Raw genomic sequence first — 20,234 nt, forward strand, 5'->3', positions numbered from 1 at the left:
ATTGCATTAAGTATCTATGTAGGCAGGTGCAGTCTGCTGTCTCCACTGCTGCTGGCGCTCATCCATAGCAACAATGTAGATGGAAGGGAAGCCTTGGGGAACAGTGTTCCTCTATAGTTTCCTGAGTCACTAGGACAGCAATTTGATTGGATTCTGGCTGTCCATGTGACTCTAGTGGCTATCTTGAGTGTGGAAGAGTCTATTTAGGACCCTGGCCCTTGGGTTTGGTATGCATTTTGTGAGCTGGCAGCTTAGGGACATGTACCCTGTCTGATGGGTACAGGTCGCATCTATTTTGAACACCTTCCATATTGAGCACAAGACGGCCATTCTGCATTCTGCCCCCTCTCAACAGACTCTGTCAGTCCATATGGAATCTGCTCCTTTCCTTTGCTGGAAACTGTGAGTGCACCCGGCTGGGTAGCCATTCCACTGGGTTTGTTTGTGAACTGTTGCTGTATAACTTCAATACAAGTTTTTTGCACCTGTCTGTGTGAATTATTGCCACGCTGCCCCCTACCTATATTACTCAACAAAGACTGTGCACAGGACATAGACTTCTATTCAAGTTGAGATTAAAGTGAATCTGTCACTTCACCCATTTACATCAACATTACAAGTTCTCTTGTAAAAAAAAAACACTCACTGATGCTTAGCTTTGCCATAGTTCCCTTCACTCCTTTGCACTGTTAAAGCCATAATAAAATACATTCGGGTATGGAAGAACATGTGACACCCTCCCATGATCTAGGGAGCCATTCCTCAGAAGTTGGCAATTAAATGAGTTTAACCCTTTCTGACACCATCTTGCATGGAGCTTACACAGGGTTTTGACTCATGACTGTGAAAGGGGAACAAAGTAATGTGTAACAAAAGGAAGGTGAATATAAGTGGAGGGTGGGGAGGTTGCTTTTACACGAGAACCTGTTACTTTTGCAGCTATATGTGGTGGAGGAACAGAATGGAATTTCATATGGCCTAGAGACCAGATACAAGTATTGTTTTTCTGCAGGAAGGTTAATGAAGTTTTGTACCTATTGAAACCCATGCCATAACATGCAAAACTGAACCTGGCATATACTGTATGCAGGAGAAATGTGTCTTATCTATAAATGATATATATTTTATTCCAAATACAATAACAAATTATACCCCTTTTCCTTTTTACATGTTTGCATTATATAATTCTTAAAATATGTATAGGCCTAGAGTAGGGGGAAGGGGGGATAGAGAGTCTATGTGGTCCTAAGTTTCATAATTTCTCATGTAGTCCAGTAGTGTTTATATTCCTCCATATTTGTAATTAATAGTTTTTTAACAAATTGTTTTTTTTGGCTTAAAATTTTAATATATGTGACATTTTCAGAGAATTAGATGGACACATCCACGCGATCACTAGGATAGCAATCACAATATGGAATAGGGTCCACAAAAAAAAATTGGGATTATAACTCCCCACTGATACCATTATGTGACACGGATTACTTTGCCCCGGGGAATGAACGTTTCCAGGGAGGGTGGTTTAGGAATTAGGATGCACAATTAAAAGACATCATAAGTAATGGTAAAATATGCACTTTTCAGGAGCTCAGGAGTAAACAAGAGGTGTTAGATATAAATTGGTGGAGGTACACACAGCTGAAACACTTTGTGGAATCTCTCCCCTATCCCATCAGGTCAGCAGACAGCCTGCGTCCATTCGAGCGGCTGTGTGTGGCGACGGACGGAAGAAGAGGGATTTCGAAGATATATAAAATCCTGATGGGATTTAAAATATCGGAGCCACCCCCATATATAAAAAAAATGGGATGAAGAGATTGGGACAGGCAGCACGAAGGCAGAATTGCATAAAATACTAATGCCGCGTACACACGACCAGACTTATGTCCGACAGACTTTCGAAGGAGTTCTGCCGGAGTTCTGACAGAGTTCTGACGGACTTTCGGAATGAACGGACTTGGCCACACACAATCACGCCAAACCCCGACGGATTTGAACGTGGTGACGTACGACTGGACTCGAATAAGGAAGTTGATAGCCAGTAGCCAATAGCTGCCCTAGCGTCGGTTTTTGTCCGTCGGACTAGCATACACACGAGCGGATTTCTCGGTAGGAACTGGGCCTGGCAGAGTTCTTGCGGAAAAATTTGAAGCATGTTCCATTTCTAAAGTCTGTCAGACTTTTGCGAATCAAAAGTCCGTTGCAGCCCACACACGATCGAATCATTCCGTCAGACTTTTGATGTTGAAAAGTCCGGTCGTGTGTGCGGGGCATTAGGATGCCGCATGCAATTTCACCAGATTGTAGTGTTTTGGAAATTAATTATAAATGTATGGCCCGGTGGTATTTAACCCCAGACAAAGCACACCACTTTCAAAGATTCTAATTTATGATGGCGGGGATGTTCAGAAATAGAATCTATGATCCATATATGGTGGACATGCCCCAAAATTAGAGAATTCTGGAAAGAGGTAATATTAATAACCGAGGAAATTACGGGCTTAAAAATACCAGAAGAGCCAAGGGCATGTTTGTAATACAGAGTTACATTGCCCATTAAACAATACAAGAAAACACTTATACCTTGCTTTTTAAATGCAGCAAAGAGTTTAATTCCTCGAATGTGGAAAAACCCAAAAAGTCCCTCTTTGAAAAGTTGGTTCTGCAACATAAATAATATTTCCAACTTAGAGTATTTAAATTTCAGTGGAGAAATAGGTGAAGTGGGGTTTGTAACAAGATGGCAAGATTGGGAAAAATATAAGCAATCAGCGAGATATGCCGAAAGGATGGCAGATGCATAACATGATCCAGGGCTAAAAGGGTAGGATTTTTGATATTGGGTGAGACCGAGGGCAGGTAGCGGGTGGGGAGATGAGCTAGATGGGATATTATTTAGTAACAATGTATATGGTGAAATGTTTATTCTGCTGCCCAAGGGGCAAAAAAAAGAGAGAAAATACCACACTCAAGAGATATATTTTTGCTACGATGATGTTGAATTGGGCTGAGACTAAGATGAACTTAAGAGTTGAATTAAGTCTCCCAAAAGGAATCACTGAGGTGGCAAAAAAAAAAAAATACAAAAAAAAATGTAATGTTAATAGCAGGTTAATTTTATTTACTGTAGTGATGCTTAGGTCTTGAAAGTTTGAAATAACATAAAAGAAATTCCGGACAAAAACCACTAGAATCAGTTGACTCACCATACAATCCTAAGGAAAAGAACTATAGGATGACAGCTAAGGATTTACAGGCTTCGAAAACATCTCTGTTTAGCAACAAGCAATTGACTGATGGACATAGAACACTACCACAAAGGAAACTTTTCTTTATAGTTGTTCCTTTAATGTATGCACATTTTATCATGTTTTATACCATGAGGACCTGCACGAAGAGAACAATTCCTGCTGATTTGCCATAAATGCACAAAGTCTTAATTTCTTGTTGAAGGCTGAAAACAAACAACATTTCTGTGAACTGATTGATGCCTACCCTTCCCAGCTGTCTATTCCTGCTGCAGTCACAGTTGAGCCAGGGGGTGCTTAGAGGGCCACCCACAGTTTGATTTTAAGTCAATTCAGCAGGAATCAGATATAACTGCTGCTTGTATTCTTTATTTTTTTAAATTTTTTATAATGAGCACATTTAAAAACATATCACTTTAGCGTTAGAAATACATTGTTATTTCGGCAGCAATCTCCCTTTAGTAAGCAGATGTCACATTTTGCCTGCATCTTTCACCTTTCTGCTGTTTCTTATCTATCCCAGCACACGGTAATTGTGGTTCGATTAATACCTGTCCCTGATTCCAGTTTGACCTTGCCCTATCTCACTATATAGACATATTGCCTCTCAGAGTGCAGGATATTTACATTTTTATTGAGGAAGGAGCCCACAATTCTCTGACTTGACATATAATTATTTATACCCAGCTGGCCCCACATGTCAAGTCTACATTTTCTCTCATATTCCTATGGATTTCAGGATTTGCCATGCGATTTCTTATGGAAGATTCGACCTATGCATCACTGTAATTTACAATTTGTCATTGGTCATCAGTTTGCCAGACGGGCTTCTCTAGACATATCCATATTTTCAACTTGACTTTAATCTTGTTTATTTAGATTTTTATGATCGGTTTCATGTACAAGTCAGCAATAGATATGGTACATTGTTTAAAGTTCTTGCTTTGTGCTTGCTACTTACAGCTGATCAGCATTTTAGTATACAGCTTTTTTATTGGTATTGCTCTCTAGGTCAGTTAAGAAAATTGCCATCAAAATTCAAATGTGTGACAATTCAATTTTAGTAGGACTTTGGCTTCCTTTTCAAACTTTTGGGATATATTAATTCAAATTTCCTGTTTGAAAATAAAGCTCAGAGGATATTTTGGATCTTGAAAAAGTCTTTAATATACTGGACAACAAACAGTCTGTTTTATGCTGAGAAGTAATCCATAGTATAGTAGATGTGTACGCATATTCAAAATAACACAAAAAAATTCCCGACCACCCAGACTTCTTTGGGGTTTCCAAGGCATGATTGAAGTCATCATTTTTAAAGAAAGAGTTAAAAAATCGTCAGTTAAAGTGGTTGTAAAGGCAGACTTTTTTTATCTTAATGCATTCCATATGTTAAGATAAAAAATTTGTATTCCACAGATAAGGGCTTTTCGAACGTGTCCAAACACTTTAAGTATCAGCATGCGGGTAACATGTCATCTTTCATTTTTCAAGGCCTAGAAAGGGTTTACGCGGGGGGGGGGTATGTACACTGTAGGCTACTAGAACACGAAGTATGGTGGATGTTTAACCTCCATACCAGGACTCCGTCCGGTATGAACTTCAGATACAATGTTGATCCTTTCCTCAGATAATTGCTTATATGAATTGATAATTTTGTGCCTTAATTAATTTATGGATTGAAATATTTGTACTGTATATGAATCCAGCTTGCTTGCCCAGTATATGTTTACAATGTGTTCTTATTATGTGCTTCACTCTTATAGGGGGTATACATCAGCAGCAGTGTTTCCCATTTTACCTTGATTGATGTAGTCATCTAATTAGAGGGGGTGGACTGCACTATCTTTTTCATTGCATTTGTGTATATATGTGTAGTTTTATATTGTGTGTTGTGCTGTGAACAAGGCTTCTGCCAAAACACGTTAGCCTTCACCAGTGTTGTACATGGTCATATTGGAATAAAGACTATCAAGACTTAATTTCCAGAAGTGCTGGCTCCTTTATGCTTTGATTTCATTGTTTCTGTCTGGGATGCTGAAAGGACATCTTGAGCCAGAGCACCTTGACTGGGTGTGCCATTTACTATCCTACTAACAGCTATACTGCTCATAGCAGTGTTTCCTTGTGCTGCAGCCAATGAGAAGAGAAAGGGGGCGGGGCATGTCTAAATGGACACACAAAGCTTTGACTTGGCTTGGGACCCCTATAGCAAGCTCCTTGCTGTAGGAGCACTCAACAGGAGGGAGGGGCCAGGAGAGGCAAAGAGAGACCTGAGAAGAGGAGGATCCAGGCTTCTCTGTGCAAAACCATTTCGCAGAGCAGGTAAATATGACATGTTTGTTATATTTAACTAAATAAAAAAACACGTATTTACAATCACTTTAAAGCTGAACTTTGGGTAGCTATAAAGGACATAAATGAATGCAGCTCTGTATACATCACCCCGCCCCTGGCTCTCCAGTCATTGGATTTGATTGACAGCAGCTGTAGCCAATGGCTGCGCTGCTATCAATCTATCCAATCAGGACCTGAGACACCAGCTGGAGCTGGTGTGCTCGTGACCATTGCTGGAAAGACTGGGTCCAGGTAAGTAAAAGGGGGGCTCCGGGGGGCAGCTGCAGCACAGAAGGTTTTTCACCTTAATGCATAGAACGCATTAAATGTAAAACCACAAGGGTTTACAACAACTTTAAGTGACTAACAAAGTAACTCCAGCTGCTACTTTTTAAGCAGTTAGGCCGCGTACACACGCGGGGACTGTTCGCCCAACTTTGTCCGCTGAACAGTGTTTCGGCGGACAGTCCGCTCGTGTGTGGGCTTTCAGCGGACAGTTTCAGCGAACAGTCCGCTGAACAAGGTTTTTCGGAAATTCCGAAAAACTGTCCGCTGAAACTTTGTTTCAGCGAACAGTCCCCTCGTGTGTAGGCTTGTTCGTCAAACTAAGTTCCGCGCATGCTCAGAAAGGATTTACACGCCGAAAGTTATAATGCAGTGTATAGGACGTCGTATTTTTCGTCCCGTCGTACGTGCCGTTCACGTCATCGCGCACGGTTTCAGCAAACTGTTCGTTCGTCGTGTGTGGCCATGTCCGTCCATGCTAATTTTGAGCGGACTGTTTGCTGAAACTGTTTGACGGACAAAGTTGGGCGAACAGTCCCCGCGTGTGTACGCGGCCTTACAGAAACAGTTTTTCTTTTTGATTTTAACTAAATTAATAAAAGGTGACTATTGTAATCCTTCCTGCCTATAGTACTGTGGTAAATGGTTTGTCTGAACCCTCTAACCGCCACTTTTGTTTCTGGACAGCTTGGTTAGTTAAAAGAAACAGAAGAATACCAACCTTATGTTAGAGGAGGGACTTCTTGTGACAGACCACATCATATACGTACATTTTGATTTTGCTTATACATCTACTTTAAATGCTGAAAAGACATATTCAGTCCTCTGTCCCACCACACAGGTCTCTACTGTGTCAGAACTAGAAAAACAAAGATACAGATCTTTTTGCAGATAACAATGAGCGTGCAACCTCCCCCAGCTAAACCATATCATTTTCCCCCTGTGGTGGACATCAGGCATCATGATTGACATGGATCTTTATTGTTGGATGTTGGGACTGAAGATGGATGATGGATTTACAACTAGGAACTTTTTGGAGCATCTTTTTTTCTTTTAAATGCTTGTTTTTATTTATAGATTACAACTTTAATGACTAGGGCTACTACCCCATTCTCATTCACATTGTATCTGGGTACCCCCTTAGTGTTAAAGGGGGATTCCACCTGGAAAGATACCCAACAATGTTAAGGGCATGTGACCAGGTTGCATGCTTGCATTAGGCGTATGAATTTTTAGAGGGACTCCCAAATATATATATATATATTTTTTTTGCAAGGTCTCCCTTAAAATTCATATCAGAACCAAAGGGTCAGATATATTTCCTGGGCGACCTCACTCATTTTTTTGGGGGGGGGGGTGCAATTTTTCTTTATTTTTTTCTGTGGTATGTTCTTTCTGAAATTTATAATCTAAATACGATTTGCAGTTTAAACTGCCAGCAAATGACATCCCATTGCTAGCTTCTTTAATTAGTGTCTGTGTATAAATAGTCAACAAGTTTGTTAGCTCTCACATGGATGCACTAAGCAGGCTAGACACTGAGCCATGAGGTAGAAAAGAACAGTCAAAAGACTTGCGTAACAAGGTAATGAAACTTTACAAAAATGGAAAAGGATATAAAAAGATATCCAAAGCCTTGAATATGCCAGTCAGTACTGTTTAATCACATATTAAGAATTGGAAAATTAGGGGCTCTTTTGCTACCAAGCCAAGGTCATGTAGACCAAGAAAGAGTGCAGCCACAACTGGCGGAAGCATTGGTCAGGATACAATGAAAACCCCACAGGTAACCATAGGAGAAATTCACGCTTCTCTCCAAAAAGATGGTGTGGGTGTTTTTAAGGAGCACAATTTATTGATACTTGAAAAAAGAAGAGCTACATGGTTGAGCTGCCAGAAGGAAGCCTTCTGTGCCAATGCCACAAAAAAGCCAACGAGGCATGTCAAGGTGTTGTTGGGCATATTGTAACCAGGCTTTTTTATGGAACTTGTACAGTAAAGGCTTGTTTCTGGCAACTTGACCATGCAGCTCTTTTTTGTTCAAGTATCATAGTATTGAGCTCCTTAACCACTTGACCACTGGGCACTTAAACACCCTTAATAACCAGACCAATTTTCAGCTTTCGGTGCTCTCGCATTTTGAATGACAATTACTCAGTCATGCAACACTGGACCTATATGAAATTTTTGTCCTTTTTTTCACACAAATAGAGCTTTCTTTTGGTGGTATTTAATCACCGCTGGGTTTTTTTTTTTTTTGTGCTATAAAAGAAAAAATACCGAAAATTCTGTAAAAAAACGAATTTTTCTTTGTTTCTGTTAGAAAATTTAGCAGATTAGAAATTTTTTCTTCATAAATTTTGGCCAAAATTTATACTACTACATATCTTTGGTAAAAATAAGTACAAATTGGTGGATATTATTTGGTCTTTGTGAAAGTTATAGAGTCCACAAGCTATGGTGCCAATATCTGAAAATTGATCACACCTGAAGGACTGACGGCCTATTTCAATTCTTGAGACCCTAACATGCCAGAAAAGTACAAATACCCCCCAAATGACCCCTTTTTGGAAAGAAGACATTCCAAGGTATTTAGTAAGAGGCATGATGAGTTTTTTGAAGTTGTCATTTTTTCCCACAATTCTTTGCAAAATCAAGATTCTTTTTACTTTTTTTTTTTTTTCACAAAATTGTCATATTATCAGGTTATTTCTCACACACAGCATATGCATACCACAAATTACACCCCAAAACACATTCTGCTATTACTCCCGAGTATGGTGATACCACATGTGTGAGACTTTTACACAGCGTGGCCACATACAGAGGCCCAACATGCAGGGAGCGCCATCAGGCGTTCTGGAGCACCCAGGACAATTCTGACATTTCTCTCCTACATGTAAAAATCATCATTTATTTGCTAGAAAATTACATAGAACTCCAAAACATTATATATGTTTTTTTTAGCAAACACCCTGGAGAATACAATGGTGGTCTTTGCAACTTTTTATCTCGCACGGTATTTGCGCAGTAATTTTTCGAATGCTTTTTTTTGGAAAAAAAACTGTTTTGTGCTTAAAAAAAAAAAAAACACAGTAAAGTTAGCCCAATTTTTGCATAATGTGAAAGATGAAGTTACGCTGAGTAAATAGATACCTAATATGTCACTCTTCAAAATTGCACACGCTCGTGGAATGGCGGCAAACGTCGCTACTTAAAAATCCCCATAGGCGACGATTTACATTTTTTTTACTGGTTATATGTTTTGAGTTACAGAGGAGGTCTAGGGCTAGAATTATTTCTCTCGCTCTAACGTTCGCAGCGATACCTCACATGTGTGGTTTGAACACCGTTTTCATATGTGGGCGGGACTTACGCATGCGTTCGCTTCTGCATGCGAGCACATGGGGACAGGGGCGCTTTAAAAAAAACATTTTTTTTTTATTGTTCATTTTACTTTATTTATTTTAGTTTGACATTTTTTTCCCCAAAAATAATTTTTTTGATCACTTTTATTCCTATTACAAGGAATGTAAACATCCCTTGTAATAGGAATATGGCATGACAGGTCCTCTTTACAGTGAGATGTGGGGTCAATAAGACCCACATCTCACCTCTAAGCTGGGAAGCCTGAAAAAAAAAAAGATTCTGGCTTTGATCGTATTAGCGATTCGGTAGAAGCACCGGAGGGCGGAGGGCGGAGGGCGGCGGGAGATGTCTATGGCTGGGTATTGCAGGGTATCACCGACTATGGCTGGGTATCTCAGAGCATGGTGTTGCAGAGTACTGCGTTGCAGAGCATTGCAGGGTATTGGCGGGTGTTGCAGAGCATTGCAGAGTGTTGCAGGGTATTGGCGGGTGTTGCAGAGCATTGCAGAGTGTTGCAGGGTATCGGCGGGGGTTGCAGAGCATTGCAGAGTGTTGCAGGGTATCGGCGGGGGTTGCAGAGCATTGCAGAGTGTTGCAGGGTATCGGCGGGGGTTGCAGAGCATTGCAGAGTGTTGCAGGGTATTGGCGGGTGTTGCAGAGTGTTGCAGGGTATTGCAGAGCGTTGCGGAGTGTTGCAGGGCATTGCGGAGTGTTGCAGGGCATTGCAGAGTGTTGCAGGGCATTGCGGAGTGTTGCAGGGCATTGCGGAGTGTTGCAGGGCATTGCGGAGTGTTGCAGGGCATTGCGGAGTGTTGCAGGGCAATGCGGAGTGTTGCAGGGCAATGCGGAGTGTTGCAGGGCAATGCTGAGTATTTGCAGGGAATTGCAGAGTATTTGCAGGGAATTGCAGAGTAATGCAGAGTATTTGCAGGGAATTGCAGAGTAATGCAGAGTATTTGCAGGGAATTGCAGAGTAATGCAGAGTATTTGCAGGGAATTGCAGGGAATTGCAGAGTAATGCAGAGTATTTGCAGGGAATTGCAGAGTAATGCAGAGTATTTGCAGGGAATTGCAGAGTAATGCAGAGTATTTGCAGGGATTTGAGGGGTTAATTTTCGGTGAGCAGCGATGTGGGCACTGCAGATGCAGCCCACATCGCTGCTGACACCGATCTCTTCCCCCTCCGCTGTACCGATCGGTACAGAGAGGGGGAGGGAGGAACCGGCGTCATAACATGACGCCGGCTTGTTTACAAGTGATCACTCCGTCATTTGATGGAGCGATCACGTGGTAAACGGCCGCGATGAGCGGCCGTTTACCGTGATTCGTGATGCGCCGGGTCCACTGGACCCAGCGGTCACGGATGCTCTCGTGTGCGCGCCCCAGGGGGCGCGCGAGAGCAGAATTCTAGGAGGCCGTTAATTAACGGCCTCTTAGAGTTAAACAACCGCCCTGATGCCGTTAATCGGCAATGGGCGGTTGTTAAGGGGTTAATAACCACACCATCTTTTTCCAGAGCAGCCTGTATTTCTCCTGAGGTTACCTGTGGGTTTTTCTTTATATCCCGAACAGTTCCTGGGGCAGTTGTGGCTGAAATCTTTTTTGATCTACGTGACCTTGGCTTGGTATCAAGAAATCCCCAAATTTTTCACTTCTTATTAAGTTATTGAACAGTAATGACTGGCATATTCAAGGCTTTGGATCTTTTTATATCCTGTTTCCATCTATGTAAAGTTTCATTACCTTGTTTCGCAGGTATTTTGACTGTTCTTTTCTACCTCCTCATGGCTCAGGATCTAGCCTGCTTAGTGTATCCATGTGAGAGCTAACAAACTCATTGACTATTTAAACAGACAGACACTAATTGTGATTTAAAAAGCCACAAATGTGGGGAAATTAACCTTTAATTGCCACCTTAACCTGTGTCTGCCACCATCTATGTCTGTACCAAGGCCAAACATTCCAGGGTATGTAAACTGTTCCAGCTCAGGATCGGCCTCCCTGACTCTTTCCCCTCTATCCTGACTGTCACACATCTGCTCTGGTACCTGCACCTCCTTGTCTCCACCCACCTCTGTGCTGGACCCTGCTGGCACCTCCTGGGTACGATCCCAACTTTCCTTTAGTATGGAGAGTCTTCTCAGTGTTGACAGTTGCTTCCCTAGATTCAGAACCTGGGCTTCCAGGGAAACAACATGCTTACATTTTGTGCAGCAGTATTTGCCCTTGATTGGATGATCGGGGAACGCATACATGACCCAATATGTACACTGAGTCGCATCTCCACACTCGCCGGCATTGTTGTAGATAAAGGAGAAAAAAAGAGAGAGAGGGGCGCCTCTGGGTGCAGATTTTTCAAAAGGTTTTATTTACAGTGTAGAGATCATAAAATTTTGCACTCACATTTAGTAGGCAAAAAGTAGGCATTAAACACAGGGGGTCATCTGGTGTATCTGATTTAAAACGTCAGCCAGTGATCCGGTCCACATCTGTCATCTAGTTGTTCCTGTTCCTCTCAGTATGGTCCACTACAGGTGTTTAGGAAGCAGCCGGCTTATGGTGGACGCAAGATGTGTAGCTTCAAAACGAGGCTTGGGAGGCAGAGATGACCAGGGCGCGGAGCTGTTACGTCATAGAATATGCGACGCGTTTCTTGAGCGTGCGGGTCGAGATTGTCGGACGACCGCGCTCTTTCATCAGGCAAATCAGAGCCGGCATTGTACCTACTAATATAATGGGGATTTAGGAATTATGCTCTGTTCAATTAACTAACAACTAGCTTCCTGACACTAATACTCAACAATACAATACACAGGTACTCACAGCACACATGCACTCAGAACACACAGGTACTAGCAGCACTCAGGCACTCACGGCACTCATGCAATCACAGTACTCATGCACTCACAACACTCGGGTACTCACAGTACTCGTGCACTCACAGCACTCGAGCACTCACAGTGGCCGGGCACGCACAGCACTTGGGTACTCACAGTACTCATGCACTCACAGCACACAGGCACTCACAGTGCCCATGCACTCACCACACTCGGGCACTCACACTACCCGTGCACTCGCAGCACTCTGGTACTCACAGTACCCGTGCACTCACAGCACTCGGGTATTCACAGTACCCGTGCACTCACAGTACCCGTGCACTCACAGCACTTGGGAACTCACAGTACTCGGGTACTCACAGTACCTGTGCACTCACAGCACTTGAGTACTCACAGATAGGGATGAGCCAAACACCCCTGGTTCACTTTGCACCAGAACATGCGAACAGACAAAAAATTTGTGCGAACATGTGAACACCGTTAAAGTCTATGGGACATGAACGTTAAAAATCAAAAGTGCTCATTTTAAAGGCTTATATGCAAGTTATTGACATAAAAAGTGTATGGGGACCTGGATACTGCCCCAGGGAACATGTATCAATGCAAATAAAAGTTTTTAAAACTGACGTTTTTTTCAGGAGCAGTGATTTTAATAATGCTTAAAGTGATTTAATAAAAATGAAATATTCCTTTAAATATTGTGCCTGTGTCACCTATAAACTGTACAACTGAAATATTTAAGTTGGAGGGAAGTAAAAATAAAATAATATGTTTGCATAAGTGTGTACACCCTTAAATTAATACTTTGTTGAAGCACTTTTTGATTTTATTACAGCACTCAATCATTTTGGGTATGAGAAGGGATGAGCCCGATGTTCGAGTCAAACGTAAGTTCGACTCGAACATCGGGTGTTTGCCCATTCGCTGAACAGCAAACAATATGCTCCGTTCGCGGCAAATTCGAAAGCCGTGGAGCGTCGTTAGTTTCTATTGGACACTAACATGAAAAAACAAAAATACTCACTTTAAAGGCTTATATACAAGTTATTGCCATTAAAAGTGTTTGGTGATCCGGGTCCTGCCCCAGGGGACATGTATCAATGTAAAACAAAGTTTTGAAATCAGACTTTTTTTTGGAGAAGTGATTTTAATAATGCTTAAAGTGAAACAATAAAAATGAAATATTCCTTTAAACATCGCGCATGGGGGGGTGTCATTAGTATGCTTGTAAATTAGAGCATTTTCCCCATGTTTAGAACACCACCACAGCAAAATGACATTTCTAAAGGGAAAAATGTCATTTAAAGCTACTCGCAACTGTTATATATTGTTGGATCCTGGCAATATAGATGAAAGAAGAATGAAAGAAAACAACATGGGTCCCTCCCCCCCCTCAGTCCATTACCAGGCCCTTTGGGTCTGATATGGATATACTTTTGTACCCTACTCCTGACTGATACCTTTACCTGATACCTGATACCTGATACCGCTCTCTGCGGATCATGGCTTTTGCTGTAGGATGAGATTAAGAAAATGTCAGGAAAGACCTAGTAGAACAGCTGAACTTTGTTTGGGGTTAATCAGAGCCACTTTAAATGATGGCAGGTGTGTGCTGACTCCTATTTAAAAATGTGATTGCTTAATTCTGAACACAGCTACATCCCCAGTTATAAGAGGGTGCGTAACCACATTATTTTATTTTTTTATTTTTGCTTCTCAACCCTAAAAGATTTCAGTTTGTTTATAGGTCACGTTAAAAGTGAAAAAAGCTCTGAAATTATTTATCTTTGTCTCCCAAAAACCTGCCATTTTAAGAGGGGTGTGTAGACTTTTTATATCCACTGTATATAAAATAATCATTGAAAAAAAGGCGTGGGTTCCCCCCACCAGTCCATTACCAGGCCCTTTGGGTTTGATATGGATATTAAAGGGAACCCCGTGTCAAAATGTAAAAAAAATTGTGTGGGGGTCCCCCCAAAATCCATAGCAGGCCCTTTAGGTCTGGTATGGATTTTAAGGGGAACCCAGCACCAAAATAAAAAAAGGCACAGGGGCCCCCCCAAAATCCATACCAGACCCTTATCCGAGCATGCAACCTGGCAGGCTGCAGGAAAAGGGGGGGATAAGACAACTCTCCATGTCCTCCTGAACCATACAAGGCCACATGCCCTCAACATGGGGAGGGTGCTTTGGGGTTGCCCGGTGGTTGTGGGGGTCTGCGGGTGGGGGGCTTATCAGAATCTGGAAGCCCCCTTTAACAAGTGAATGGGTATGGGGTACATTGTACCCCTACTCATTCACCAAAAAAAGTGTCAAAAAAGTAAAAATGACAGAAGACCGTTTTGGACAATTCCTTTATTTAAAAAAAATCTTCCTGACGGTCCCAAAAAAAACCATGGAAGAACTCCACCTCCATGGGAGGCGTCCTTCCGACTGCAGTCTTTTTGCTTTGACAGCTCTTATATAGCCAGGGGCAGGGCCACCTGCTGATGTAATCGAGTGACTCCGCCCCTTCTGAAGTCATGTGAAATATATATCAAATATACTGCCTGCACGCCATTAACTAAGTTGCCTAATCTCTCTTCATTCATTACACTATATGGCCGCCATGTAAGCAGCAGCCTTATATAGTGTGGGGCATGGACTTAGCCCGCTGAACCATGATTGGCCAAAGGCACCCTGCCTTTGGCCAATTATGGCTCTCTCAGCTGTGATTGGCATTGGCATTGTGAATCATCATAAAGCAATACATTGAGATTTCACAGTGCATTATGAGGCATTCCACAGCGCTCAAATTTCCCACGAACACCCCATATCGAACCACGGGCTCATCCCTACTCACAGCACTCGTGCATTCACAGCACTCAGGTACTCACAGCACACAACAGTACACAGGTACTCACAATACACACATACTCAACAATACACAGATACTCAACAATACACAGGTATTCACAATACACTGTCAGTCAATTTTTATTTTTATTTTGGTTTGTGTCTCTCTGCTCAGCCGCCCCTTATAATCTGACACTTTGCAGCAGTCAGTCAAACTTTCAGTTTGGCCGCTTCTCTAGTCTGTCTGTCACACTCTCCCTCCGGATTGCAGTTCACTTACATGCTGCCTCTCCTGGTCAGCCTTCCACCTCCCGGTGGATCTCCTACCGCTTCCTCTGTCTGAATCTGTGGGGTGATTACTGTCCTGCTCCACCACCATGATGTCCCGCTCCTGCCTCCGATTTTGGTCCTCTGTTCTTACCCTCCCTCACTCCCTCTCACACCACGCTGTCACAGCGTCTGACCCCTCCTGCACTTCCGCACTAAAAAGCTCCACAACAACACCACCTAGCTGTGCTCTCCTGCTTGATTCTACGACAGCAGACAGAGGTCAAGTAGTTGGTTCCCTGACCTCACAGATCTAGTAACTTTTTTGCAAAATAGCTCAAGCTCTGTCAGATTGAATAGAGAGCATCTTTGAACAGCAATTTTCATGTCTTCACACAGATTCTCAATTGGATTTAGGTTTGAACGTTAACTTGGCCATTCTAACACATGAATATGCTTTGATCTAAACCATTCCATTCCACTCTAGTTGTGTGTTTAAGGTTGTTGTCCTGCTGGAAGTTGAACCATCCACCCCAGTCTTTTGCAGACTCAAACAGGTTTTCTTCTAAGATTGCTATGTATTTGCTCCTCTGATTAATGTTCTCCTTGCCCAGCCTGTTAGTTTAGATGGATGGCCATGTCTTGGTAGGTTTGCAGTTGTGCCATACTTTTTCAACTTTCAGATAATGGATTGAACAGTGCTCCGTGAGATGTTCTAAGCTTGTTTTTTTTTTTATAACCTAACCCTGCTTTAAACTTCTCCACAACTTTTTTCCTGACCTGTCTGGGTGTGTTCCTTGGCCTTCATGATGCGGTTTGTTCACTAATGTTCTCTAACAAACCTTTGAGGGCTTCACACAACAGCTGCATTTATACTGATATTAAATTTCATACAGATGGACTCTATTTACTAATTAGGTGACTTTTGAAGTCAATTGATTCCACTAGATTTTAGTTAGGTGTATCAGAGTAAAGGGGGCTGAATATAAATGCACGCCACACTTTTCAGATATTTATTTGTAAAACAATTTGAGTACCATTTATCATTTTCCTTCCACTTTACAATCATGTGCCACTTTGTGTTGGTCTATAACATAAAATCCCAATAAAATACATTTACGTTTTTGGTTGTAACAAAATTTGGAAAGTTTCAAGGGCTATGAATACTTTTTCAAGGCACTGTATCTCTTCTTTGATGATCAGCTACACATGGTTAGCAAACAGATTTTACATCATTGTACATTTTTCTCTTTGCCTTATTAAATTCCTAATTTACTGTAGTCTGTTTTCAGAAACATTTGCATAGCTTTTATTATTTCTGACATATATTGTTCAAATGTTGTAATCAAAAACAGCTAGAGTTGAGCGAGTGATTTGTATTTTTTTAAGGTTGTCGCGTTAAGTCTACGACATATTGTAATTTTATAACTAATTATGTGCCAGATAATAATGTGCAGGTGATTAAATAAACATTACCGCTGTGGAGAAATTGCACACCAATTGACAGTAAAAGCCATTTTTGAGAATGGTTATTGATTTGATTTGAGCTGCTGAGTACCTGACTCAATGAATAGGCTAATGGTGAAGTGCCTGGATTTCTGAAGGATTACTTTCTTTAGAAAATGCCCTTTGCTTGTAAAATGCAATTTGTATCATTAGAAATAATACAGTTGAATATGTAACACATTCAAGGATTATCTTTAAAACCATGTAATCCTTGGGGGGGGGATTTGTGATTCTTCCGGTGTAGAGAAATTAATGTGAGAGAGGCGCTTCATTCTTTTACAGACACTATAGTGTTTCCTTTAGAAGTAATGGCTGATCACATAGGTGCATACTGACTTTTATTTATGTGTTGTGAGCGGTTCAGGAAACAGCAGTGTATCAAAGAAAAGATAAATATAGGAATAAGCATCAATGTGCTAGATATCAGCATACACATAACTTGATGTTGATATTATATTGCTCCCACGATTACAACATTATACATGCAGAGCGTTAGTATTTGTTTAATGTGTTGTAACATTATAAATTGCTTGTAATAGCTAGTCACATTCAGCTGGACTTGTTCTGTAAGTTGTTTTGATGTTTCTGTAAAGTTTTAAAGATGTTTCTCAGCTTACTCAAACTTCTTGGAGCATACTACAACATTTATGCCCCGTACACACGAGAGGACTTAATTCCGACAGACCTCCAAAGGAGTTCCGCCGGAGTTCCGACGGAGTTCTGGCGGACTTTTCGACCGAACGGACTTGGACACACACCATCACACCAAACTCCGACGGAGTCGAACGTGATGACGTACGACTGGATTCGAATAAGGAAGTTCATAGCCAGTAGCCAATAGCTGCCCTAGCGTCGGTTTTAGTCCGTCGGAGTAGCATACACACGAGCGGATTTTTCGAAGGGGACCGGGTCCGGCGGAGTTCCGTCGGGAAAATTTGAAGCATGCTTCATTTCTAAAGTCCGTCAGACTTTAGCGAAGCTAAAGTCCGTTGCAGCCCACACACGATCGGATAGTCTGACGGACTCAGTCCGTCGGACTTTGGATGTCGAAAAGTCCGCTCGTGTGTACGCGGCCTTATAACCACATAGATCACCTTAATCCGGTCATGGTGGAAGCTTTCTACTTACATAGCTGAAGATGAGAATTGTTGTCAAATCTCAAGGGTAGAGTTTTTAAGTCGACATATATGGAAGACATGTGGTGTAAAGATTTTTGCCCAGCTTACTCAAACTTCTTGGAGCATACTCCAAATTTATAACCACACAGATCACCTTAATCCAGTCATGGTGGAACCTTTCTTCTTACAGAGCTGAAGATGAGAATTGTTGTCAAATGCCCAGGGTAGAGTTTTTAAGTCGACATATATCGAAGACATGTGGTGTCAAGGGCCCTCAGGCCTTTTTAGGTATGGCTGTTCCAGTTTGATCCAAATGGTCTCCTTCATGTCTTTTGAAAGCAGATGTCCTTTCTGACCAAATCTGCATTGTGCCTAAACAGGAATGAGGGCTTTAGACACTATCTATCTTCCACATACAATGGAATTTAACATCTGTGCAATTTGTCACAAATTCAAACCTTCAACCATGTAAATCAAAGGATTAACACAGACTTCCTGACTCCAAGACATTGAATTATGTTACTAGAATAAGTTGGTTCCACAACTTGTACATCTCCTATGTTGTTCTTGGGAAATCAAAATTTGCTTTGAAATATTGCATGATGATTGGATTAAGGTGACTGTGTTACCAATGTGGATATAAATACTGAGGTATGTTTTCTGACACTCATTAGAACTGAAAAAGTGAACATCTTCAAAATTACAGAACAAGACCAGTTAAATGTGACTACTGATAACTATACCATGGCTTAGATAAATGAGAACCTTCACAGACAATATACATATTATTATTATTATTATTTTGTATTACTGTAAAAAAAAATATTAATGTTTTAATGTATTTTGAAAATGTTTTGGTCTTGGGCTACTCTAGCTCCCTGTGCCTCTGTACTATTAGCCTAACCACAGCAGCACTAGCGGATTAGAAGGTTTCGATGTAACAACATTTTCACAAAAAGTGACAAATGGACACAGACAAGAAAAATCAATGTATTAGGGGGTCTACCCATCTCTACTCTATCCAAAAGGGCAAAAAAAAGCTTTAAATATATATCTGCGTTCCTACAATTGTCAGTTTACATGTCGGAGGTTGTGTTTTGCTAACACAGAAAGTGTTTTAGTAACCTGGAGTATACCTAATGATCAGAATGTAATATTAATTAGATGTAATGTAATATTAATGTGTTTTTATAGGATTTCTAGTATGTACAGTATTGACATTGACATTCTTATACGCACAAGAATGCAAGAACAGTGGACAAGGCAATGTAAACATGATCCCAGATTCCTTTTAGGTCTTGCCTGAGTTCAGAATGATAATTTTTACAATTACTAACTGTCAGTATAGGAAAACAGACATAATAAAGCACTGGCTGCAAGGATTTACAGTCTAATTGTGCTGTCTGAGGAGCGGGGAGATAAAGTGACTTGCCTGCGGTCACACAGAGATTCTGAGCAGGATTTCTCACTGTCACCACAGAATGACAGATGAAATGAATGGGGATAGTGAAGGCCAGCATTGACCGCCTTGTCTTGTGTCTTGCAGCATGTCGGCCTGGATTCTACAAGGCATTTGCTGGAAATATCAAGTGCTCCAAATGCCCTCCACACAGTTTCACATATGTCGAGGCCACGACTGTCTGCCAGTGTGAAAAGGGTTACTTCCGAGCAGAGAAAGACCCCCCAGCCATGGCTTGTACAAGTAAGTCTGTTTTGTGGTTGACTTGGTTTTATTTATCTGCTACGTTATTTGTTTTAAAGAGCAACATTACTTAACATGGATTTTTCTATGTTGAGTGGTGTGAGGCATGCACTGGTTTTTGAGCTCTTCAAAAACCATTTTGGGTAGCCTTACTTTTTATCTACTGCTGTGACTTTTTCATAGAAGCCAATATTATCATTGGTCAAAGTGGCTTCTGGTAAAGTGTTTACTAATGAGGGAGACAGAGGTAATTGTACTTCAAGGGGTAGTTATTGGCTTATTGTTAAAGAATAAAATGTTTTTATTGAGAGTTTCCATAGTGTTACTACAGCAATACAAAACTGTGAGTATATGAGTTGTACACAGTTTGAGATACCACCGTAAAACATAGATGTAACATTCAGAAGGTAAAGTAGAATAAGGTTTATTTTTGCCATCTTTGTCCCACTGGGGAGATTTACCTTCACGTCCCATAGTCACAAGAAGTGAGAGGAAATCTCTGCAAATAAAGAGTTTCTCTTGGTGAGATCACCAGAACAAGTGTCCCCATTGGAAGATTTCTCATCTATTCCTTTTTAGGTAACAACCCAACATTTTCTTTTACTTTTACTTTTACTTTCACTTTCAATGATATTGGTAAAAAGGACAAATAGAGAGGGTGATACTCCCTAACGAGGACACAGACAGCAATAAAAACTGACATGTGTTCTAATCCATCTCCCCTCTATCCAAA

The 20,234-nt window shown here is 41.3% G+C and overlaps 1 protein-coding gene across 2 annotated transcripts in view; it reads left to right on the top strand.

Moving 5' to 3' along the window:
* The window catches only part of EPHA6 (EPH receptor A6), a 1,195,522-nt gene that overhangs the window by 557,464 nt on the left and 617,824 nt on the right, over positions 1-20,234 (top strand). For both annotated transcript variants that reach the window (XM_077480173.1, XM_077480174.1), the window contains exon 4: positions 19,346-19,501. In XM_077480173.1, the coding sequence (XP_077336299.1) occupies positions 19,346-19,501 (156 nt within the window). The remainder of the gene's footprint in view (positions 1-19,345; positions 19,502-20,234) is intronic.

This window comes from Lithobates pipiens, unplaced genomic scaffold (genome assembly GCF_037356315.1).
Source record: "Lithobates pipiens isolate NorthernLeopardFrog02 unplaced genomic scaffold, aLitPip1_a1.2 Scaffold_16, whole genome shotgun sequence".
NCBI lineage: Eukaryota > Metazoa > Chordata > Amphibia > Anura > Ranidae > Lithobates > Lithobates pipiens.